The following is a 20,591-nucleotide window of genomic DNA, read 5'->3' as shown; positions in this document are numbered from 1 at the left end:
GCCGGGCCTCTAGTAAAAATACATTTTTTAAAAAGTGACTGCTGTTACATAACACAACTATTTGTCCCACATCATCATATCTTTGCCCTCTAAGTTTGATATGTTAGACTTTGTGTTTATATTTGATTTGTTGGTTCAGTACCATTCTCCCAGTACAGACTATTTAAATATAATTTAAGATTTCAGAGCCAAGCACAAATTAACAACTTAATTTTATCCCTCTGTACAAATATCAAAAATATCTGTCAACCCAAAGAAGAAGAAAAAGGCTCTAGTAAATCGTAGAAGAGGTTATGATACAATCAAGCAAGGAATCAATGTTCAGAAACTATTTCAAGAAAAAATTGTAGCCCTGCTGGGTAACTCAGTTGGTTAGAATGTTGTCCCATACACCAAAAAAGGTGGCAGGTTTTCCCGACCCGCATGGCTTAGTGGTTGAGCATTGACCTATGAACCAGGAGGTCACAGTTTGATTCCTGGTCAAGGCACATGTCCAGGTTGCAAGCTCAATCCCCAGTGGAGGGCATGCAGGAAGCAGCTGATCAATGATTCTCTCTCATCATTGTTATTTCTATCTCTTCTCCTTTCCTCTCTGAAATCAATAAAAATATATTTAAAGGGGTGGGGGGGAGGTGGTGGGTTTGATTCCCAGTCAAGACACACACCTAAGTTTGCAGGTTCAATCCCCGGTTGGGAACGTAAGGGAAACAACCAATCCATGTTTCTCTGGAAGCAACCAATCAATGTTTCTCTCTCCCTCTCTCTCTCTACCTTCTTTTCTCTAAGATCAATAAACATATCCATTGGTGAGTATAAAAAAAAAAAGAAGAAACTGTAAATGTGAATTTTTAACATATTTTATCAGCTTAAAAATTTCACGCTACTATACAAGGAGATTTCACTGATGCTTAATAGAAAATCCAAACAAGAATATTATAGCCAAGGCCGGTTTGGCTCAGTGGATGGAGCGTCGGCCTGCGGACTGGGGGGTCCCGGGTTCGATTCCGGTCAGGGGCGTGTGCCTGGGTTGCGGGCGCATCCCCAGTGGGAGATGTGCGGGAGGCAGCTGATCGATGTTTCTCTCTCATCGATGTTTCTGACTCTCTGTCTCTCTCCCTTCCTCTCTGTAAAGGATCAGTGGAAGAATATATTTAAAAAAAAAAAAAAGAATATTATAAAACTAATAAACTAAAAATATTCATTCAAAACAATTATATAAAGAATTTTCAGATATAATGAAACAGGATAAATATTTAAATAACCTTTAGTCATGTAAAATCCTTACTACACTTTTAAGAAATAGTGCAGCAACTTACCTGGAGCTTAATCACTTGGTAAACAGGAAAGAAACAACAACAAAAAAGACAAGCTATGAATCCTAATTACACCTGAGCTAAAGTGCTTATCTCACAAAAGACCCAAATGCATATGCCACATTTTAGTATGCAATATAACTTATAATTAAGGAGCATTATAGATGGGCTTTTCTACTAGACATATACCTAATTTCTGACATTTACTGTCTAAGTTACTAACTCTAGAAACTCTGACATTAAATATTCTATCAGACGCAGACTGCTTTAGACTAACATTTAGAGTAAACAATATACCCAAAGAATTAAAAAGTCAGAAAAACACTTTTATACTCTTCCCTTCTCTTTTAAAAATAGGAAAAAGGAAGCTCCATTTAAGTTTTTCTTAAAACTCATTCAATATCTTCCACATAAAGCCTAGTTAATGATTACAAACCTGTAAAATAAAAAGGTTTTTTGTTGAAATCATATCTAAGAAGCTAAACTCAGCAATAATCAGCTCTTAATTAGCTTCTTAAATACAAAATTAACATGAATACAACTCAGCTCTTGTTTTTTCTTATGATTCAGTAAGTAATTCAATTAGCCAGTGTCCTTTCAGAATTTTTAAAAACATATTTATAGGCTCTTAATTTCTGTGTGACGAGGAATCAAGCAAGAATAAAAAATATCATGCCTGGCCAGTGTGCTCAGTTGGTTAAACGTCCTCCCATGTACCGAGGGCTCCACGGTTAGATTTCCAGTCAGGGCACATGCCAGGGGTTTCGAGCATAATCCCCAGTAGGGGACATGCAGGAGGCAGGCAGCCAACTGATGTTTCTCTCTCATGGATGTTTCTCTCTCTCTCTCCCTCTCCCTTTCTCCCTCTGAAATCAGTAAAAACGTATTATTTAATTTTTTAAAGAATTTTAAAAAATATCACAACCTAGAAAATCCACAGCTGAGACAAAGAGCAGTGTGAAATATACTTAAACTAATAATATATGCAAACAGGCACTGTACCAGACATAAACTAGTACTAAATAAATAGCATTTCCTTTAGGAAATTTTGCTCAAACTTTCTCAAATTTTGTTGGGAAAGATTTAAGTACCAAGTCAATATTTTTCAAAATTTGTCTTTCCACATCCTTAACAATAGTATTTTTATAGAATTCAAATGTATTCTATTGCTCTTTTTTATGAGCTGGCATCCATTTGTGCTCCCTAACCTACCTCCGTTTCTCAAAGTGTGCTGGTGTGTCTACAGAGTTAAAAGTATCCTAGGTTTCTGCTACCTCATTCATTATATGACAAAAATAACCCTGGCCACCGTAACCTGGTTAGAGCATCATCCCATGCACAGAAGCGTTGCAGGTTCAATTCCTAGTTGGGACATATACCCAGGTTTCGAATTTGATCTCCGCAGAGGCAAGTGTGGGAGGCAACTGATCAGTGTTTCTCTCTGACATGGATGTTACGCTCTCTCTCTCTCCCTCTCTCTTCATCTCTCTCTAAAAACAATAGAAACATGTGCTCAGGTGAAGATTAAAAAATAATAATATAGCCCAGCCAATGTTGCTCAGTGGTTCAGCATCAACCTATACACCAAGAGGTTAGATTCCTCTCTCTCAAAAATCAATAAAAACATATTTTTTTAAAAATTTAATGGTGTCGCCGAAACCAGTTTGGCTCAGTGGATAGAGCGTCGGCCTGCGGACTGAAGGGTCCCAGGTTCGATTCCGGTCAAGGGCATGTACCTGGGTTGCGGGCACATCCCCAGTAGATGTGCAGGAGGCAGCTGATCGATGTTTCTCTCTCATCGATGTTTCTGACTCTCTATCTCTCTCCCTTCCTCTCTGTAAAAAATCAATAAAATATATTTTTTAAAAAATGTGGTCATGCATTGGAGAGTGTTTTGTGTGAAAACACACACAAAAAGAAAACACAAAGCAACATTCTTTACATGCTCTCTGTAAAAACTAGTGATGAAAAAGTATACCAATTAATGCTGCTAGATCATGTAATGAGATTTTTAGATTCATTCAGTCACATTTACTGGGCATGTTATGTGGAAGGTAACATAATAGGCACTAGGGATGATGAGGTAAATAAGAAAGTCCTTGACTTCAATTTTTCCACGGTATAAGCCCAAGACACTTCCAGACTAACCCAACTCCAGTCAGGAACCATCAAAGGAAATTTTTATGCCTTTTACAGATTATTGACCACATTCTTGATAAAAAATACTAGGATAAAAACACATCTTAGCTTTGCTGAGAAATTGAAAATCAGTTTTCTCAGAGGTTAGAGCGTTAGCCCATGCACCAAAGGATTACGGGTTTGATTCCCAGTCAAGGGCATGTACCTGAGTTGCTGGTTCATCCCCCGGTGCTAGTTGGGACACATGCGGGAGGAAAACAACCGATGTCTCTCTCTAACATTTCTCTCTCTCTCTCTCTCACTCTCTCTCTCTCTCTCTCTCTCTCTCTCACACACACACACACACACACACACACACACATTCACCCACACATACACAGGCAAAAATACAAAAGGAGGTAGGGAATTGGTTTCTCCACATACTCAATATGAGTTGTGTGATAGATCTAATAAAGACCTAGTCATGTAGCAGGAATGTAGTGTGCAAATCAAAAGCAGCTAGAATCTCCACTTTTCCTTTTGGCATCCCCACTATATGTGGAATAGAGTATTAAATTTATTTTGAGGTGGTGGCTAAAAACTTAGGGAGGCTTAATGCTTGCATATTATTTCATGGTGCTTAAAAAGGATGAGTAATTTTAAAATATCTGAAGTTAAGGGTCATAAAAACTTAAATGAAATGATGCCACTAAAATTTTTACCTAGAAAACAAACAGACCCTGAATTGAATCTTTTTCCCTCCTTCAAAATCAAAGTAGAAGATTTTATAACTTAAATACTTTTCTCTACAATGATCATTACATTGCAATATGGAAAATAAGTTAATTTAACAATACATTTATTTCCATGTACAAAATACTTTGTTTCATAGCATTTCTTATTATCTGCCTTTTCATCCGTTAAAATACTTCTTAAGCATCTGTACTATAAGTGTAAACAATGACACATTAAGTATTAGCCAGGTTCTTTGCCTGTGAGGAATAAAAACACTGTCATAGAAAAATAAACAAGAAATACATGCATGAAAAGAAAGAGAGAACGAATATAATGTGAGTAATACAGAGAAGTAATTTAAAAGTTCCAAGGAAGGTGTAGATAAAGCTTCAAAGAAGTAGAACTTGAACTGCGCATTAAAAGATGGTGAAAATTATTTAAGATAAATGACACAGAATAAACTGTACCCGGCTTAAAAAGCAATCAGAAGATCGTTCTGGGTGAAACAGACAATGTTGGGAAGTGGAGTAAGTTTAGAATATTAGACTAGATTTAATTTACAGAGAATACTGAAAGCCAAGTTAAAAAATCTGGCTAATAATTGTAAATTGAAGACTTCAGAGCAATAAGCTGGCATAAAAAAGGAAGCATTTAAGGAAGAGTCATCTCATAGCATGTAGTTTAAATGATAAATGGAGTGGAAGTGGGGAAACCTATTAAGAGGTGAGTAATAAATCAAGATTACACCAGTAAAAAAAAAAAAGTACAAAAGGAGTAAATTTACTAATTACAGCAGGCAAGTAAGAGAGTCTGACAAGAATACTCAAAAATTTTGTATCTAAGTACCCCTAACAGACAGAAAGAAAAAAAAAATGGGGTTTAAGTCAGCCAGGTCTGGGCCAAATCTGTGCTGTGTAATTTTAAAGAAGTTAAAATTTCCTTAATTTCCTCTGATATAAAAAGACATTTACCATGTTTGGGTGTTCAGAGGATTAAATAAGAAAATGCATATAAGGTATCTATGCACCTGGAACACAACGAACACTAATAACTGATTTTTACCTCTCCCCCTTGGCCCCCTGTTCTTTATCCCTTAACAATTCTGTCTGAGAACTGAGCAATATGTAAGCAATCTATCTACAAGCTGTCATTTTAGAGCTGATGAAATTGAGTTTGTGAGATATTAAATGACTTATTCAATGGCATACAACCAGGTACCTTCACTATTAGTACCAGAAACAGATACACTGACCATAAAACACATAAAAAGTAGTGGAAAACTATGAACATAAAATCTTTTCTTTTTTTAAATGGCACCAAGATTTTATTCCATCTCCTAGTAAAAAACACATTTTGTATATAAAAAAGAAATCATTCTGGCATAATTCTACCATAAAATCTTCTTTAAAGACATATCTTCTAATAACACAATAGAGCATCTAATTCATAAATTTAAAAGTATTTAAATGACTGTTTCCTTAACAATATAAAAAGGGCAATACATTTTATAGGAAAACATTTTTCATGTATATACCAAATTCCAGTGTAGGCCAAATTTCTAAATAAGGACCTTTCCATTAGAAAAGGTAAATTAAGAATATAAATTTCTTCTTTTAACTTAGATTGAATAGAGATGAAATTCAAATACAGTCAGCAATTAATTTACTCACCTTCCATGGGCATGGAAATCTAGACGTAAAAACTGGTCCTCATGTGAAACTGCTCTTTTGGCACGCTGGTGTTTTTGGTGTAATGAATCCACATCATAAGATAATCCTTCATAATGTCTAATATATTTAGTTAAAGGATTTCCGTACTGACCTATGAAAAATAAACACTTTGAATTAGAATCATCTTGAAGGCTCATTCTAGTTCTATTATGATTCCATGATCATTCAAATATCTACAAATATGTATGAAATAATTTTCTCACTAATCCTAATACTTTACTTTCACATATTTTTTTTAAACTTGTTGTAATGGGAATTTCAACCATACACAAAAATTTGGGTGTTAGCCATAGGTCTGTCTTAGATGTACGTACATTTTTTAAAAACTCATTGTAATGAAAATTTCAACCATACAGAAGTTTGGATGTTAGTTATAGGTTTGTCTTAGATGTCTTTTATCAAATTGAGAATAGTTTCTTCTCTTCATATTTTGCTGATAAAAACTATCAGGAACAAATGTTGACTTTTGTCACCTGCTCTGTCAGCATCAATTAAGATGATTATATTGGGTTTTTTCTTTTTAGTTTATTAATATAGCAAATTGCCCTAGCCGGTTTGGCTCACTGGATAGAGCGTCGGCCTGGGGACTAAAGGGTCCCAGGTTCGATTCCGGTCAAGGGCATGTACCTTGGTTGCAGGCACATCCCCAGTAGGGGGTGTGCAGAGAGAGTTAGAAACATCGATGAGAGAGAAGCATAGATCAGCTGCCTCCTGCACACCCCCTACTGGGGATGTGCCCGCAACTAAGGTACATGCCCTTGACCGGAATCGAACCTGGGACCCTTGAGTCCGCAGGCCGACGCTCTATCCACTGAGCCAAACCGGTTCGGCTGATCGATGTTTCTAACTCTCTATCCCTCTCCCTTCCTCTCTGTAAAAAATCAATAAAATATATTTTTAAAAAATATATAGCAAATTGACTAATTTTCTAATGCTATTCCAATCTTGCATTACTGAAATAAATCCCACATAGTCATGGAAATTCAATTTGCTATAATTCTGTTTAGAATTTTTATCTATGTTCATGAGAGACAGTGGTTGTAGTTTTCTTGTACTTACTGTCTTTGTCAAGTTTTGATATCAGAGTGAAAAATGAGTTGGGGCCCCTGCTGGGTGGCTCAGTTGGTTGGAGCATTGTCCCATATACGAAAAAGATTGTGGGTTTGTAAGTATTTTGACACTCTCACAGTCAGATAAAGCATTTTGCCACTTCTGATAACTTAGAACAATAACTACTGCTGTGCCATTGAAGCACATGTGATAAAAGCTCAATTATTTGCATGGGTGGAACAAAACTGGGAGAGTTATTAAACAAAGTCATCTTTTCTCTGTCCCACACACAAAGAAATTTCTCAAGCAACATAATGTTTACTTTTACTGGCAAAGGACCTGAGTAATGATTTCTGAATCTTTATAACTGAAATAAAACATAATTCACAGGGTTTAACTGGGAAAGTTTAAAATGTTACCCAGGGACATAGAGTTATCAAGTATACTTCATTATTATCTTCTATATAAGATCTATGTTCCTGTGCTAACTATACCTAAATAAATATCAGTGTTTATAATTTCAGTAATGTTAAAAAACACTGAAGATAAGACCATGTATTAAAACTGTATTACATAACTTTTCTCACCCAATACTTAGTAAAATGAAGGGGGAATCATGAAAATAAAGAAACAAAACTATAAAAAGCAGTCTAGTCTTTCACTTAAGAAATATCCTCAAGAATTAAAACTACAGAAGAAAAGGATATAACCAGTGTTTATGGAGCTGAAACAGGCACATAAATTCCAATTCTATCCCCAACTCTGTTCAGTGGCATTATGCTGGCAGTTTGAAAACAGCAATGGGAGGAGTATTTACACCACTAAAATCAAAAAAGGTTACAAATCAGAAAATGTTTTTCTTGTTTTCAAGAGAGCCAGTGTACTAATACAACACTGGCTGAAACCTGATGGTATAATCTCTCAAACAAGCAGCCAAGGAAGTATACAGTCAACTATAATGATAAAGTGGAAAAGCTTAGCACACTGGACTCCTGATGCTGCCCCTAACCCTCAGAAGTCATACAATTCACTTTTTAAAATTCCCAAAGAAAACAGAGTTCTGGAGTTCTCGAAAATGTTGTATATAATCATGGTCCCATGACTGCAGAAAAGGGTAAAATACAAAATAATCAGTCCCTCAAACTATGACTTGAAGGGAAAAAAATACGCTGGTCTCAGAGACAAGGAAAAAAGGCAGTTACCCACATTATATCACAGCAAAAAGAAAGGACAGAGAAGAGCCACACAACCATGAACATAATACTGTCCAAACATACTAGAACAAAAACAATGAAAGAAACAATAAAAGCAAAACAAAAGAGAACCCAATTGAGAAACAAAAAACATTTGGAAACAATCCTGAACAAACTGGAATCAGTCTTAGATGATATTAAGAAATTCCTACTATCCAAAGAAGGAAGACCTGTAATATATAAAGCTTTGGGGATAGCCCTCAGGGAAAAAGCAGTGTATTCATAGGGGTAAAATTAGCCACAGATTAAGTAAAGGGTGCTCTGGAGCTAACCTGACAAAGTTTAAAGGCAAACATCCAAAGAATTTAATTGATTCCAAGTAGCTTAACTGTACACCAAAACAGTCTAACAGTGTTTAAAGAAGACAAAAACCAAACACACAAAAAAGTAAAAATCAGAATGCTCTACATCTTATCAAAAACTAACATGCATATAAAAAAATCAGAAAAATATAAATATATTTTTCAACCATAACTGAGAAAATAATCAGACATTAGAAACAGAAATTATAGATAATGGAATTAGCATACAAAGAGGTTAAAAGTTATTATAAATATGTTCCAAGTGTTAAAGAACATACAGGAAAAGAAACATGTTGAGGGGGGGGAGGGAAAGATAAAACTATAAATCTATACATCCAAGAAACTCAACAGATCCTAAGAAGAATATAAAAGAAAACCACACAGAGGCAAATCATAAATTAATGGCTGAAAATCAGCTGTGGGTGGGTTAGAACCAAAGAACTAGAGAAAAAGACACATTACATATGGAGGGACAAAAGTACAAATGACAGCATAACTCTATGTAGGTCAGAAGATAATACAACAACATTTTTAAAGTATAAGAAAAATTCTCAATCTAAGAATCTATATCCAGTAAAAATATCTTTCACAAATGAGGATAAAAGGGGGGGAAGGGGGAAATGAGCCCTTTTTCAAACAACAAAGCTAACAATTCATTGCTAGTAGATCTGCATTACAAGAAATGTTAAAGGAAGCTTTTTTACGCAGAATGAATGAAACCAGAAGAAAATCTGTGTTCACACAAAGACTATTGCCAGAATTGATAAATATATGAGAAAATAAGAGATTTCTCCTCTCATTGTTCAACCTCTTAAAAAGTTGTGACTACATTTTTTAAAATTTATTTTTATTTTTTATTTTTTTCAGAGATGAAGGGAGCGGGAGAGATAGAAACATCAATGAAGAGAGAGAATCATTGATCAGCTGCCTTCTGGACACCCCACAATGGGGATTGAACCTGCAACCTGGACATGTGTCCTGACTGGGAATCAAACTGTGACCTCCTGGTCCTAGGTCAACGCTCAACCACTGACCCACGCCAGCCAGGCTACATTTTAAAAAATGTATTGTGGCATTTATGACATGTATAGAATACAAATGTATGCCCTAACCGATTTGGCTCAGTGGACAGAGCGTCGGCCTGCAGACTGAAGGGTCCCAGGTTCGATTCCGGTCAAGGGCATGTACCTTGGTTGTGGAAACATCCCCAGTAGAGGGTGTGCAGGAGGCAGCTGATCGATGTTTCTCTCTCATCGATGTTTCTAACTCTCTATCCCTCTCCCTTCCTCTCTGTAAAAAATCAATAAAATATATTTTTTAAAAATGTATGACAACAGAAGCAAAAAGGAGAACAGGAGAAATGAAAGTACACTTATACTATAAATGAAGTGGTTTATTATATTATTTGAAGGCATACAATAAGTTATAGATGTGTATTGTACAGCCCAGGAACAACCTCTAAAAAGTATAACAAACAGGTATATCAGATAAGCCAATTGCAGATAAAATAGAATCATTTTACAAAATAAATTCATCCTAATAAATGTAGGAGAAGAGGCATATAACAAAAGAACTATAAACAGATGGAACTAACAAAAAACAAACAGTATGATGGTCATTTTAAACTCAACCATATCAATAATTATATTAAAAGTAAATAACCTAAATACAATTAAATGTCAGAAAGTAATTTTATTTTTAAAAAAGGAAAGTATGAATACAAACTGTCTAAAGACACTTTAAACACAAAAATAAAGATGAGTTAAAGTAAAAAAAGATGAGAAAAGTTATAAAATCCTAACACTAATCCAAAGAATGCTGGAGTGGCTCGCTATAATATTATCAGACAAAGTAAACTTCAAAACAAACCAAAAAAATTATGAGATTTAAAGGACATTTCATAATTCATCAATGGGACATAACAATCCCAAATGTGTATCACATAACACAGAGGGGCCTTGACTTACGAGTTTAATTCGTTCCGAGACCGAGCTCGTTAAGGAGCTCATTAACTCAAATTACTCTGTCAACTCAATGCAAAAAAATCAGCCGACAGACAGCTGGTATCTCAAAAAACTCGTTAGTCGGGACACTCGTAAGTCAAGGCCCCACTGTAGAACTTCAAAGTACATGAATAAAAAGCTGACAGAACTAAAGGACAAATCTTAATTATAGTAGGAAGTCATAATAATTCACTAAATACGTACACAAAAATATATGGGCATAGAAAACTTGAAAACTATCAAACAACTTGACCCAAAAAACATCCACAAAACCTTCCATCCAATAACAGAATACATATTCTTTTCAAGGACATATGAAGTATTCATCAAGATAATAGATCTTATTTCTAGGCCATAACGCATGTGTCCATAATTTTTCTTTTTCTTTTTCCCTAAGTTTTATTTTTCAACTACAATTTAGAGTTAACATTATTTTCTATTACTTTCAGGTGTATAGCATAGTGCTTAGAAATCATATACTATACAAAGTGGTTCCCTGCCCCCAATATTTCAAGTACCCACCTGGCACCATACAGCTATTACTGACTATACTCCCTATGGTGTACTTTACAAGCCCGTGACTATTTTGTAACTACCAATTTGTATATGGTGTAAGAAAGTTTTTGTTTTTGTTTTTGCGTGTATTTGTCCAATTTTCCCAGCACCATTTATTGAAGAGACTGCCTTTACCCTATTGTATGTTCTTTACTCGCTGTCAAATATTAATTGCTTACATGGACATGGGTTTATTTTTGTACTCTATTGTTCCATTGATCTATATGTCTATTTTTATGCCTGTACCATGCTGTTTGATTGCTACAGACTTGTAGTATAGTTTAATATCAGGTAGCGTGATTTGGGGTTGTTGTCTTTTCTTTTTCATTTGTCTCAAGGTATCATTTTACTTCTGACTTTATCACATTGTTAACCCGTTAGTGTCTAATAACATGGTGTTTAGTCTCAATGTGTTTGTGTACTTTTCAATTCTTTTTTTCTTGGAATTGATTTCTAGTTTCATACCACTGTGGTTGGAAAAGATGCTTGATAAGATCTCAATCTACTTAAATTTACTGAGACTTGTTTTATAGCCTATCATGTAGTCTATACTGGAAAATGTGCCATGTACACTTAAAAAGAATGTATGTTCTCAATACGCTCAATTAATATTTGACAAAGGAGGCAAGAACATACAATGGAGCCAAGATAGTCTCTTCAATAAATGGTGTTGGGAAAATTGGACAGACATATGCAAGAAAATGAAACTAGACCACCAACTTACACCATACACAAGAATAAACTCAAAATGGATAAAGGACTTAAATGTACGACAGGAAACCATAAAAATTCTAGAAGAATTCAAAGGCAACAAAATCTCAGACATATGCCAAAGCAATTTCTTCACTGATACAGCTCCTAGGGCACTTGAAACTAAAGAGAAAATGAACAAATGGGACTACATCAAAATAAAAAGTTTCTGCACAGCAAAAGAAACCATCAACAAAACAACAAGAAAGCCCACTACATGGGAGAACATATTTGCCAACATTATATCTGATAAGGGCCTAATCTCCAAAATTTATAGGGAACTCATACAACTTAACAAAAAGAAGATAAACAATCCAATCAAAAAATGGGCAAAGGATCTAAATAGACACCTTTCAAAAGAGGACATTCAGAAAGCCAAGAGACATATGAAAACATGCTCAAAGTCACTAATCATCCGAGAGATGCAAATCAAAACAACAATGAGGTACCATCTCACACCTGTCAGACTGGCTATCATCAACAAATCAACAAACGACAAGTGCTGGAGAGGATGTGGAGAAAAAGGAACACTCGTGCACTGCTGGTGGGAATGCAGACTGGTGCAGCCACTATGGAAGACAGTATGGAGTTTCCTCAAAAAACAAAACATGGAACTCCCATTTGACCCTGTGATCCCACTTCTAGGAATATATCCCAAGAAACCAGAAACACCAATCAGAAAGGATCTATGCACCCCTATGTTCATAGCAGCACAATTCACCATAGCTAAGATTTGGAAACAGCCTAAGTGCCCATCAGTAGATGAATGGATTAGAAAACTGTGGTACATCTACACGATGGAATACTATGCTGCTGTAAAAAAGAAGGAACTCTTACAATTTGCAACGGCATGGATGGAGCTGGAGAGCATTATGCTAAGTGAAATAAGCCAGTCAATGAAGGAAAAATACCACATGATCTCACTCATTCATGGATAATAGAGACCATTATAATCTTTTGAACAATAATAGATACAGAGGCAGAGCTGCCTCACACAGATTGTCAAACTGCAGCGGGAAGGCTGGGGAGGGTTGGGGTGCAGGAGGGAGGGGGGTAAGAGATCAACCGAAGGACTTGTATGCATGCATATGAGCATAACCAATGGACATAAGACACTGGGGGGTAGGGGAAGCCGGGGTATTGTCAAGGGCGGGGAAAAAAAGGACACATATGTAATACCTTTTGTAATGCTTTAAGCAATAAAAAAAAAAAAAAAAGAAGAATGTATGTTCTGCTGCTTTGGGGTAAAATGCTCAGAAAACATCAGTTACATTCATCTGTTCTAATGTCATTTAAAGCCCCTGTTTCCTTGTTGATTTTTTGTTTGAAAGATCTATCTATAGATGTCAAATGAGGTGTTAAAGTCCCCTATTATAACTACACTAGAGGCCCGGTGCATGAATTCGTGCATAGGTAGGGTCCCTAGCCCTGGCTGGCAATCAGGGCCAATCTGTGGGGTGACTGGCAGGGTGATTGGAGCCCCCTTCGCACCCGCCTTAGCCTGGCACCACCCGCTTGCCAGCTCCACCCCCCGCAGTTGCCACCAGTCGCCTCCCTCTGGGGGCACCCACCTTGGCTGGCCTGGCACTGCTTGCCGGCCCTGCCCCCAACCACCGCTGCTGGTTGGGGCCTGCGGGCTGGGGGCAGCTCCTGCATTGAGCATCTGCCCCCTGGTGGTCAGTGCGTACCATAACAACCAGTCAATCTGCTGGTCATTCAGCTGTTCAGTCGATTTGCATATTAGGGCTTTATATAGATAACTGTTGATCTCTCCCTTTAGGCCCATCAATATCTCCTTTATATATATCTTCTTATTGGACTGACCCCTTTTTCATTGTGTAATGACCTTGTCTCTTATTTTATAACCTTTCTTTTAAAGCATATTTTGTCTGATATAAGTATTGCTACCCCAGCTTTTATTTCGTTTCCATTTGCATGAGATATCTTTTTCCATTCCTTTACTTTTGATCTGTGTGCCTTTCGATCTGGAGGCGATCTCCTATAGAGAACATAAATAGAAGTCTTGTTTTCTTATCCATTCAGCTACCCTATGTCTTTTTATTGGAGCATTTAATCCATTGCATTCAAAGTGATTATTAATAGGTGCATATGTATTGCCATTTTATTATATATATTTATGTTTCCCCTTTTTGCATATTTATGTTCCCCACTTTTTTTTCTTTCTTCTTTTTAAATTAGTCCCTTTAACATTTCTTGTAATACTGGTTTGGTGGTGTCCTAGTTGGATAGCTCAGTTGGTTAGAGCATTGTCCCAATTCACCAAGGTTGCATGTTTGATTTCCAGTCCCAGCAAATACAAGAAGCAATTAATGAATACATAAATAAGTGGAACAACAAACTGATGTTTCTCTCCCCCCACCCCACCAAAATCAATATATAAATTTTAAAAAAATTTTAAATACTCATTTGAGCATGGCCGGTATGGCTCACTTGTTGAGGGTTGACCCATAAACCAAGAGGTCATTGTTTCATTTCCTGGCCAGGGCACATGCCCCGGTTATGGGCTTAATCCCCAGTAGGGGGGGCGTGCAGGAGGCAGCTGATCAATGTTTCTCTCTCATCACTGTTTCTATCTCACCCTCTCCCTCACTCTCACTGTAAGAAAAAAAAAATTAAGTAAAATATGTACTTTTTAAAAACAGTGATTTGGTGGTGATGAACTCCTTTAGCTTTCTCTCGTCTGGGAAGCTCTTTATTTCTCCTTCAATTTTAAATGGTAGTTTTGCTGGATAGAGTAGTCTTAATTGTAGGTCCTTGCTTTTCATCCCTTTGATTATTGCACGCCAATCCCTTCTTGCCTAAAATATTTCTACTGAGTAACCAAGATGGCAGCGTAAGTACATGTGGTACTCGCATCCTCCCACAACTACATCAAAATTACAATTAAAATATAGAAAAGCCATCATTCAGAACCACCTGAAATCTGGCTGAATGGAAGTCCTACAACTAGAGAATTAAAGAAGAAAGCACACTGAAACTGGCAGGAGGAGTGGAGGTGCAAAACAAGCTTGTCCAAAACCCACGTGTGTCACTTTTTTTAATTGGGAGGGATATCTCGGCTGCAGAGGCTTCCCGTGAAGAGCAAGAGGTCCCAGCCCCACATCAAACCCTTCAACCCAGGGTGGGTTCCAGTGCTGGGAAGAGAAGTCCTGTAATTTCACGCTATAAAAAACAGCGGCGATTGTGGCTGTGACACAAAGGCTGCTAGAGAACCAAACAGTTCCTCTTAAAGGGCCAGTGCAGGGACTTACTCAGAGTTAACTTCCTCTGAGCTCCAGTGCTGGGGCAGCAGCTTGAAAGGATCCAGGGACATATGGGGGAAAACTAAATTGTCTGGCATCAGGACAAAAACTCAGGGGCAACTTTCTCCCACACAAAAGTGTTAGCAAAAGTGTTCAGAGTTCCTACTGAATACTGAAACCTCCCCCACCACAGAGCTGACTGGCAGATGGCATATCTGAGTCTACATCAACCTGGCTCACACTGTTTGCCCTGCCCTGGTAATTACAAGATCCTACCCAACCCAAGCTGTTTGCACTGGCTTTTCCATATAAATGGCCTGTCCTGTTTCAGGCTTTAGACTTTCCTAAAATTTCTCAAATGAGCAGCATCTGATCTCAGCACATCCCATACCTCTCATTAAGCAGTCCCAGGCCAGGCACTACAGCAGCCTGCCTTGGTTCACAGTTTGGCCTCTCCTGGGCACCTCCAAGCCCAACACAAGTAGCAGCCATCTGCAAATCACTCTGTAACTTGTGCTGGGTGGCCCCAGACAAGGTACAGGCTGTGGATGACTTTGCATCTCTCAGGAGGCCCCAGAACAAGTGCACACCAGATTACAACTCTACACATCAGACCACACCAGATTACAACTCTACACATCCATGAGCGACACACTCAAGGGGCAAACTCGGTGAGCACCAAAGCCCCACTAAATCAAGTCCTGTTCCATAGGGGTGTCACCTGCACAACAGCTCTTCTGCTGTAATCACAGCAAGTCCTCACAGCCAATTGGCCTGGGGGTCAATCCCACCCAGTGATGCCAACAGCTATCAAGGCTCAACTACAAGACTGAGCACACAGCCCACACAGGGATGCACCTGGAGTGCCCAGCTCAGGTGACTGGGGAGGCTGAGCCACCGCGCCCTACAGGACACCTACTATACAAGGCCACTCTACAAATTCCAGGAAACATAACAGCTCTACCTAATATATAGAAACAAACATAGGGAAACAGCCAAAATGCAGAGGCAAGGAAACGTCACAAATGAAAGAATAGAAGAAATCTCCAGAAAAAGAACTAAATGAAATGGAAACAAGCAAATTACTAGATTCAGAGTTCAAAACAATGGTTATAAGGTTGCTCAAGGAACTTAATGAGAGCTTCAAGGGACTTAGTGAGAATTTCAAGGGTCTTAGTGAGAACATCAAAGACATGAAAAGGACCAGTCAGAAATTAAGGGATACACTAACTGAAATGAAGAATAATTTACAGGGAATCAACAATAGAGTAGAGGATGCCAAGAATTAAATCAACAATTCAAACAGCAAACAAACAAATAAAAAAAGGAACCTCTGAGACAACTTGAATTGTATGAACATTTGCATCATGGGGGTGCCAGAAGGAGAGTGAGCAAGAAATTGAAAACCTATTTGAAGAAATCATTACAGAAAACTTCCCCTACCTGATGAAAGAAATAGACTTACAAGTCCAGGAAGCACAGAAAGTCCCAAACAAGATGAACCCAAAGAGGCCCACACCAAGACATATCATAATTAAAATGTCAAAGGTTAAAGACAAAGAGAGAATCTTAAAAGCAGCAAGAGAAAAGCAGTTTAATCAGTCACCTACAAGAGAGAACCCATGTGACTGTCAGCTGATTTCTCAACAGAAACTACACAAGCCAGAAGGAAATGGCAAGAAATATTCAAAGTGATGAAAAGCAAAAACCTAAAACCAAGATTACTCTACAGAGCAAAGCTATCATTTAGAATTGAACGTCAGATAAAGAGCTTCCCAGACAAGAAAAAACTAAAGGAGTTCATCACCACCAAACCAGTATTACAGGAAATGTTGAAGGGAGAAGAAGGAGGAGAAAGAGAGGAAAGGGAAGGTGGAGAGGGAGGTGGAGAAGAGGGAGCAGGGAAGAATAGGAGGACAAGGGGGAGGAGAACGAGGAGGAGGAGGAGGAAAAAAGATTAAGAATATGAACAATAAAATGGCAATAAATATGTATCTATTAACAATTGAATCTAAAAATCAAAATAAATGAACAAGGAATCTAATGAACAAGATAAACTGATGAATAAAATAGAAACATGGGCATGGAAACATGGATCAGACTGACAAATCTCAGAGGGATGGGGAAGGGGCAGAAAGAAATTAACCAAAGAACTTATATGCATACATGTGTTACCTATGGACACAAACAATAGGGTGGTGAAGGCCTGGGGTGGGGCAGGAGCTTGGTGGAGTAAGACAATGGAGGGGAGAAGGGGGGGGGGGCATCTGTAATACACTCAACAATTAAGATTTAATGCCCTAACCGGTTTGGCTCAGTGGATAGAGTGTCAGCCTGCGGACTCAAAGGTCCCAGGTTCGATTCCGGGCAAGGGCATGTACCTTGGTTGCGCGCACATCCCCAGTGGGGAGTGTGCAGGAGGCAGCTGATTGGTGTTTCTCTCTCATCGATGTTTCTAACTCTCTATCCCTCTCCCTTCCTCTGTAAAAAATCAATAATATATATTTAAGATTTAAATAGTAAAAAATATAAAATAAAATGCTTCTATTGAGAAATCAACTGATAGCCTTATTGGAGCTCCTTGTAGGTAACTCTGAGACAACTTCAATCCTACGAATGGCCTTTCTCCTGTTATTTTTAAGATTCTCTCTTTGTCTTCAAACTCTGCCATTTTAATTATGATGTGTTTTGGTGTGGATTTCTTTGAAGTCATCTTGTTGGGACTCTGTGCTTCCTGGTCTTCTGCATCTTTTTCCTTCATCAAATTAGGGAAGCTTTCAGTCATTGTCTCTTCAAATATATTTTCAATACCTTGCTTTCTTTCTTCTCCTTCTGGTAACCCTATGATGTGAATGTTATGTTTGATGTTATCCCAGAAGTCCCTTATACTATCCTCATTTTTTTCATTCTTTTTCTTTCTGCTACTCTGTTTGGGTGCTTTCTGCTTTCAGATATTGTATTCTTCATTTCTGACTAGTTCTTTTTTATTGTTTCAATGTCCTTTCTTATGCTTACTATCTGTTAGAGTTCTCACTAAGTTCATTCATTCTTCCCCTGGGGTCCTAGAGCATCCTTAGAACCATTGTTTTGAACTCTGAATCTGGTAGATTGCTCATTTCCATTACATTTAGTTGTTTTTCTGGAGATTTCCTGTTCTTTCATTTGGGCCGTTTTTTTGTCTACCCATTTAGGCTGCCTCTCTGTGTTTGTTTCTATGTATTAGATAGATCTATTATGTCTCCCAGCTTTGGTAGGGTGGGATTATATAATTGGTATCCTGTGGGGCTCAGCAGTGCTATCACCTTATCACTAACAGTGTCCTTGTGTGGGGTATGTGAGCTACCCTGTTGTAGTTGAGATTGATGGCTCTTGGCCCATCCATTGGTGGTGTTGACCCTCAGGTTGGCTAACTGGGAAGACTGATCCCAACCACAGTGTATGACCCCACGAAGTAAAATTCCCCCCTGCAGGTTCTGATGCCTGTTGTGACCTCCCTTAATTTGGGCCACTTGTGGTGCTAATAGGTCCATGATCTGATGTGGTCTGAAGCCAGCCACTGAGTTGGTTCTAGAGCCCCTTGGGACGGACTCCTGCACAGGTCCACATCAAACACTGAATGAGACCAGCCCTGAACTTCTTGTTAAAAGCTAGTAAGTGATCCACATTGGTGGCTGCCTCTGCTGGGCCTGGGTCCCTGTGGAAGGGGCCAAGCTGCAGACCAAAGCCAACTTCCACCAGTACCATGCCTGGGACAGGTCTGCAAAATGCCCAAGACATCCTGAAATCTGCCTTTGCCTGCCAGCTGCCTATTAGGCTCAGCTGCTGAAAGAGCCTCTGGCAGTATGTGAACTGCATGAAGCAAGTTCTCAGTGAGTCACCAGGTAGGGGCGAGTGGTGTTCCCCAGGTTGATGCAGATTCAAACTTGGCACCAATACTGCATCTAAGGCCACTCAGACAAACTCTCAGTGTACACCAATGGCAACCACCATCTTCTTGGAGTCTGCACATCTTGATGATGGGGCAGGGCCTCAGGGAATTGGCAGGGTGGGGCTAGTGCATCTCCCCAGGCTGCCATTGGGGTGGGGGGAGGTACCAAAACAGAACAATAACATCAGTGGGGGCACTTGGGGGAAATGGCCCTCACCCTAAAGTCACATAACTCAGTCTCTCTGAAACCCCATGAGTTTGCCCAGATTTCCTCAAGAATTTTTCAAAAAGGACTGCAACATGGGCCCAGGCTGGCTGCAGCCAACAGATTCCTCCACAGGGTGCAAGCTTGGCTAGGATGGGGCCTCAAAGTCAGAAAGATACAGTTATTGCATCTCCCCAGGTTGATGCCATGTGGAAGGCAGTGCTGGACCCAGGAAAGATAGCATCTGTGAGAAGTATGGGAGAAGGACTCGGCATAAGCACATTGTCCTCCAGCCCTTTCACTGCAAGCATAAAACCCAATCTCTCCCTGTATGGCTCCAGTCCCATAAGCCACCATCACTCTTCCAGAGCCCAGGTGAGTGCCTGCAAAAGAAATTTTGTGGGCTGGCCCTTTAATAGGGTACCTGGGTTTCCAGCAGTCCCCCATTTCACCCTGGCATATGGAATCCCCAATGATTTTCACAGCCAGATGTTATATGGACTCCTCTTCCCAGCACTGTTGCTCTGGGCTGGGGAGCCAGTATGGGGTTGAAACCCATGCTCCTCAGGGGGGGACCTCTGCAGCTGAAATAAACCTCCAGATTCTCAATCCCCACATGTAGGTGCAGTGACAGCCCTTTTCTTGTCTCTGCCCTTCCTACCAGTCTCAATGTGGCTTCCTCTGTATATCCTTAGTTGTAAGACTTCAGTTCAGCTAGTCTTCAGATGGTTATCCAGGTTCATTGTTCTATGATTTGGCTGTAATTTTAATATGATCCTGGGAGGACGTGAGTGTAACTTCCACCTCTCCATTTGATCCTCTCCTTTCTCCATAAATTTTAAAAGGTAGAAATCAGGGAGAAACCAAGATGGCGGCATAGGTAAACACCGGAAATTGCTGCCTCCCACAACAAATTCAAAAATACAACTAAAAGACAAAACGGACATCATCCAGAACCACAGGAAGGCTGGCTGAGTGGAAATTGTACAACTAGAAGGAAAGAGAAAAGCACACTGAGACTCAGAGGAGGTGTGGAAGTAAAGTGCAGAGGGACGAAGGCGCACCACGGAAAGGGCTGGCAACTGAGGACACGGTTGTCTTTTTCAATTGGGAGGGAGACACACCCTCCCGCTCTGAACTCCAGTTCCGGGCTAGTCTCTGGGGACCCAGACTCACACGGGGAGAAAGTGGACTGTCTGGCATCGGTTGGAACTCAAGGGCAGCTTTCTCTCAGAGGTGCTTGCAGCGATTACCGCAGGACATTGAGACCTAGAGCCTCTTAGGGCAGGACTGAGGATCAGCAATAGCTGTTTGCTCCGCCCTGTTGATTCTCTGAGACCCCGCCCCACCCAAGCTGCTAGCAGAGGCTTTTGCATATGAATGACC

At 39.1% G+C, this 20,591-nt stretch overlaps 1 protein-coding gene across 5 annotated transcripts in view; it reads right to left on the bottom strand.

Moving 5' to 3' along the window:
• Nucleotides 1–20,591, bottom strand: part of ADAM10 (ADAM metallopeptidase domain 10) — a 165,528-nt gene that overhangs the window by 116,720 nt on the left and 28,217 nt on the right. For 4 of the 5 annotated variants that reach the window (XR_001360005.1, XM_005883284.2, XM_014530866.1 and 1 more), the window contains exon 2: nucleotides 5,837–5,987. Coding sequence is in view for 3 of the 5 variants with exons in the window: in XM_005883284.2 (XP_005883346.1) it covers nucleotides 5,837–5,987 (151 nt within the window). In the remaining 2 variants the exon portion in view is untranslated. Of the gene's footprint in view, nucleotides 1–5,836; nucleotides 5,988–7,656; nucleotides 7,768–20,591 lie in introns of all 5 variants that reach the window. The other variant, XM_014530868.1, reaches the window with a different exon arrangement.

The sequence above is a fragment of the Myotis brandtii genome, unplaced genomic scaffold (assembly GCF_000412655.1).
Source record: "Myotis brandtii unplaced genomic scaffold, ASM41265v1 scaffold781, whole genome shotgun sequence".
In the NCBI taxonomy this organism is placed as follows: domain Eukaryota; kingdom Metazoa; phylum Chordata; class Mammalia; order Chiroptera; family Vespertilionidae; genus Myotis; species Myotis brandtii.
This window is presented reverse-complemented; position numbering and strand designations above follow the sequence as displayed.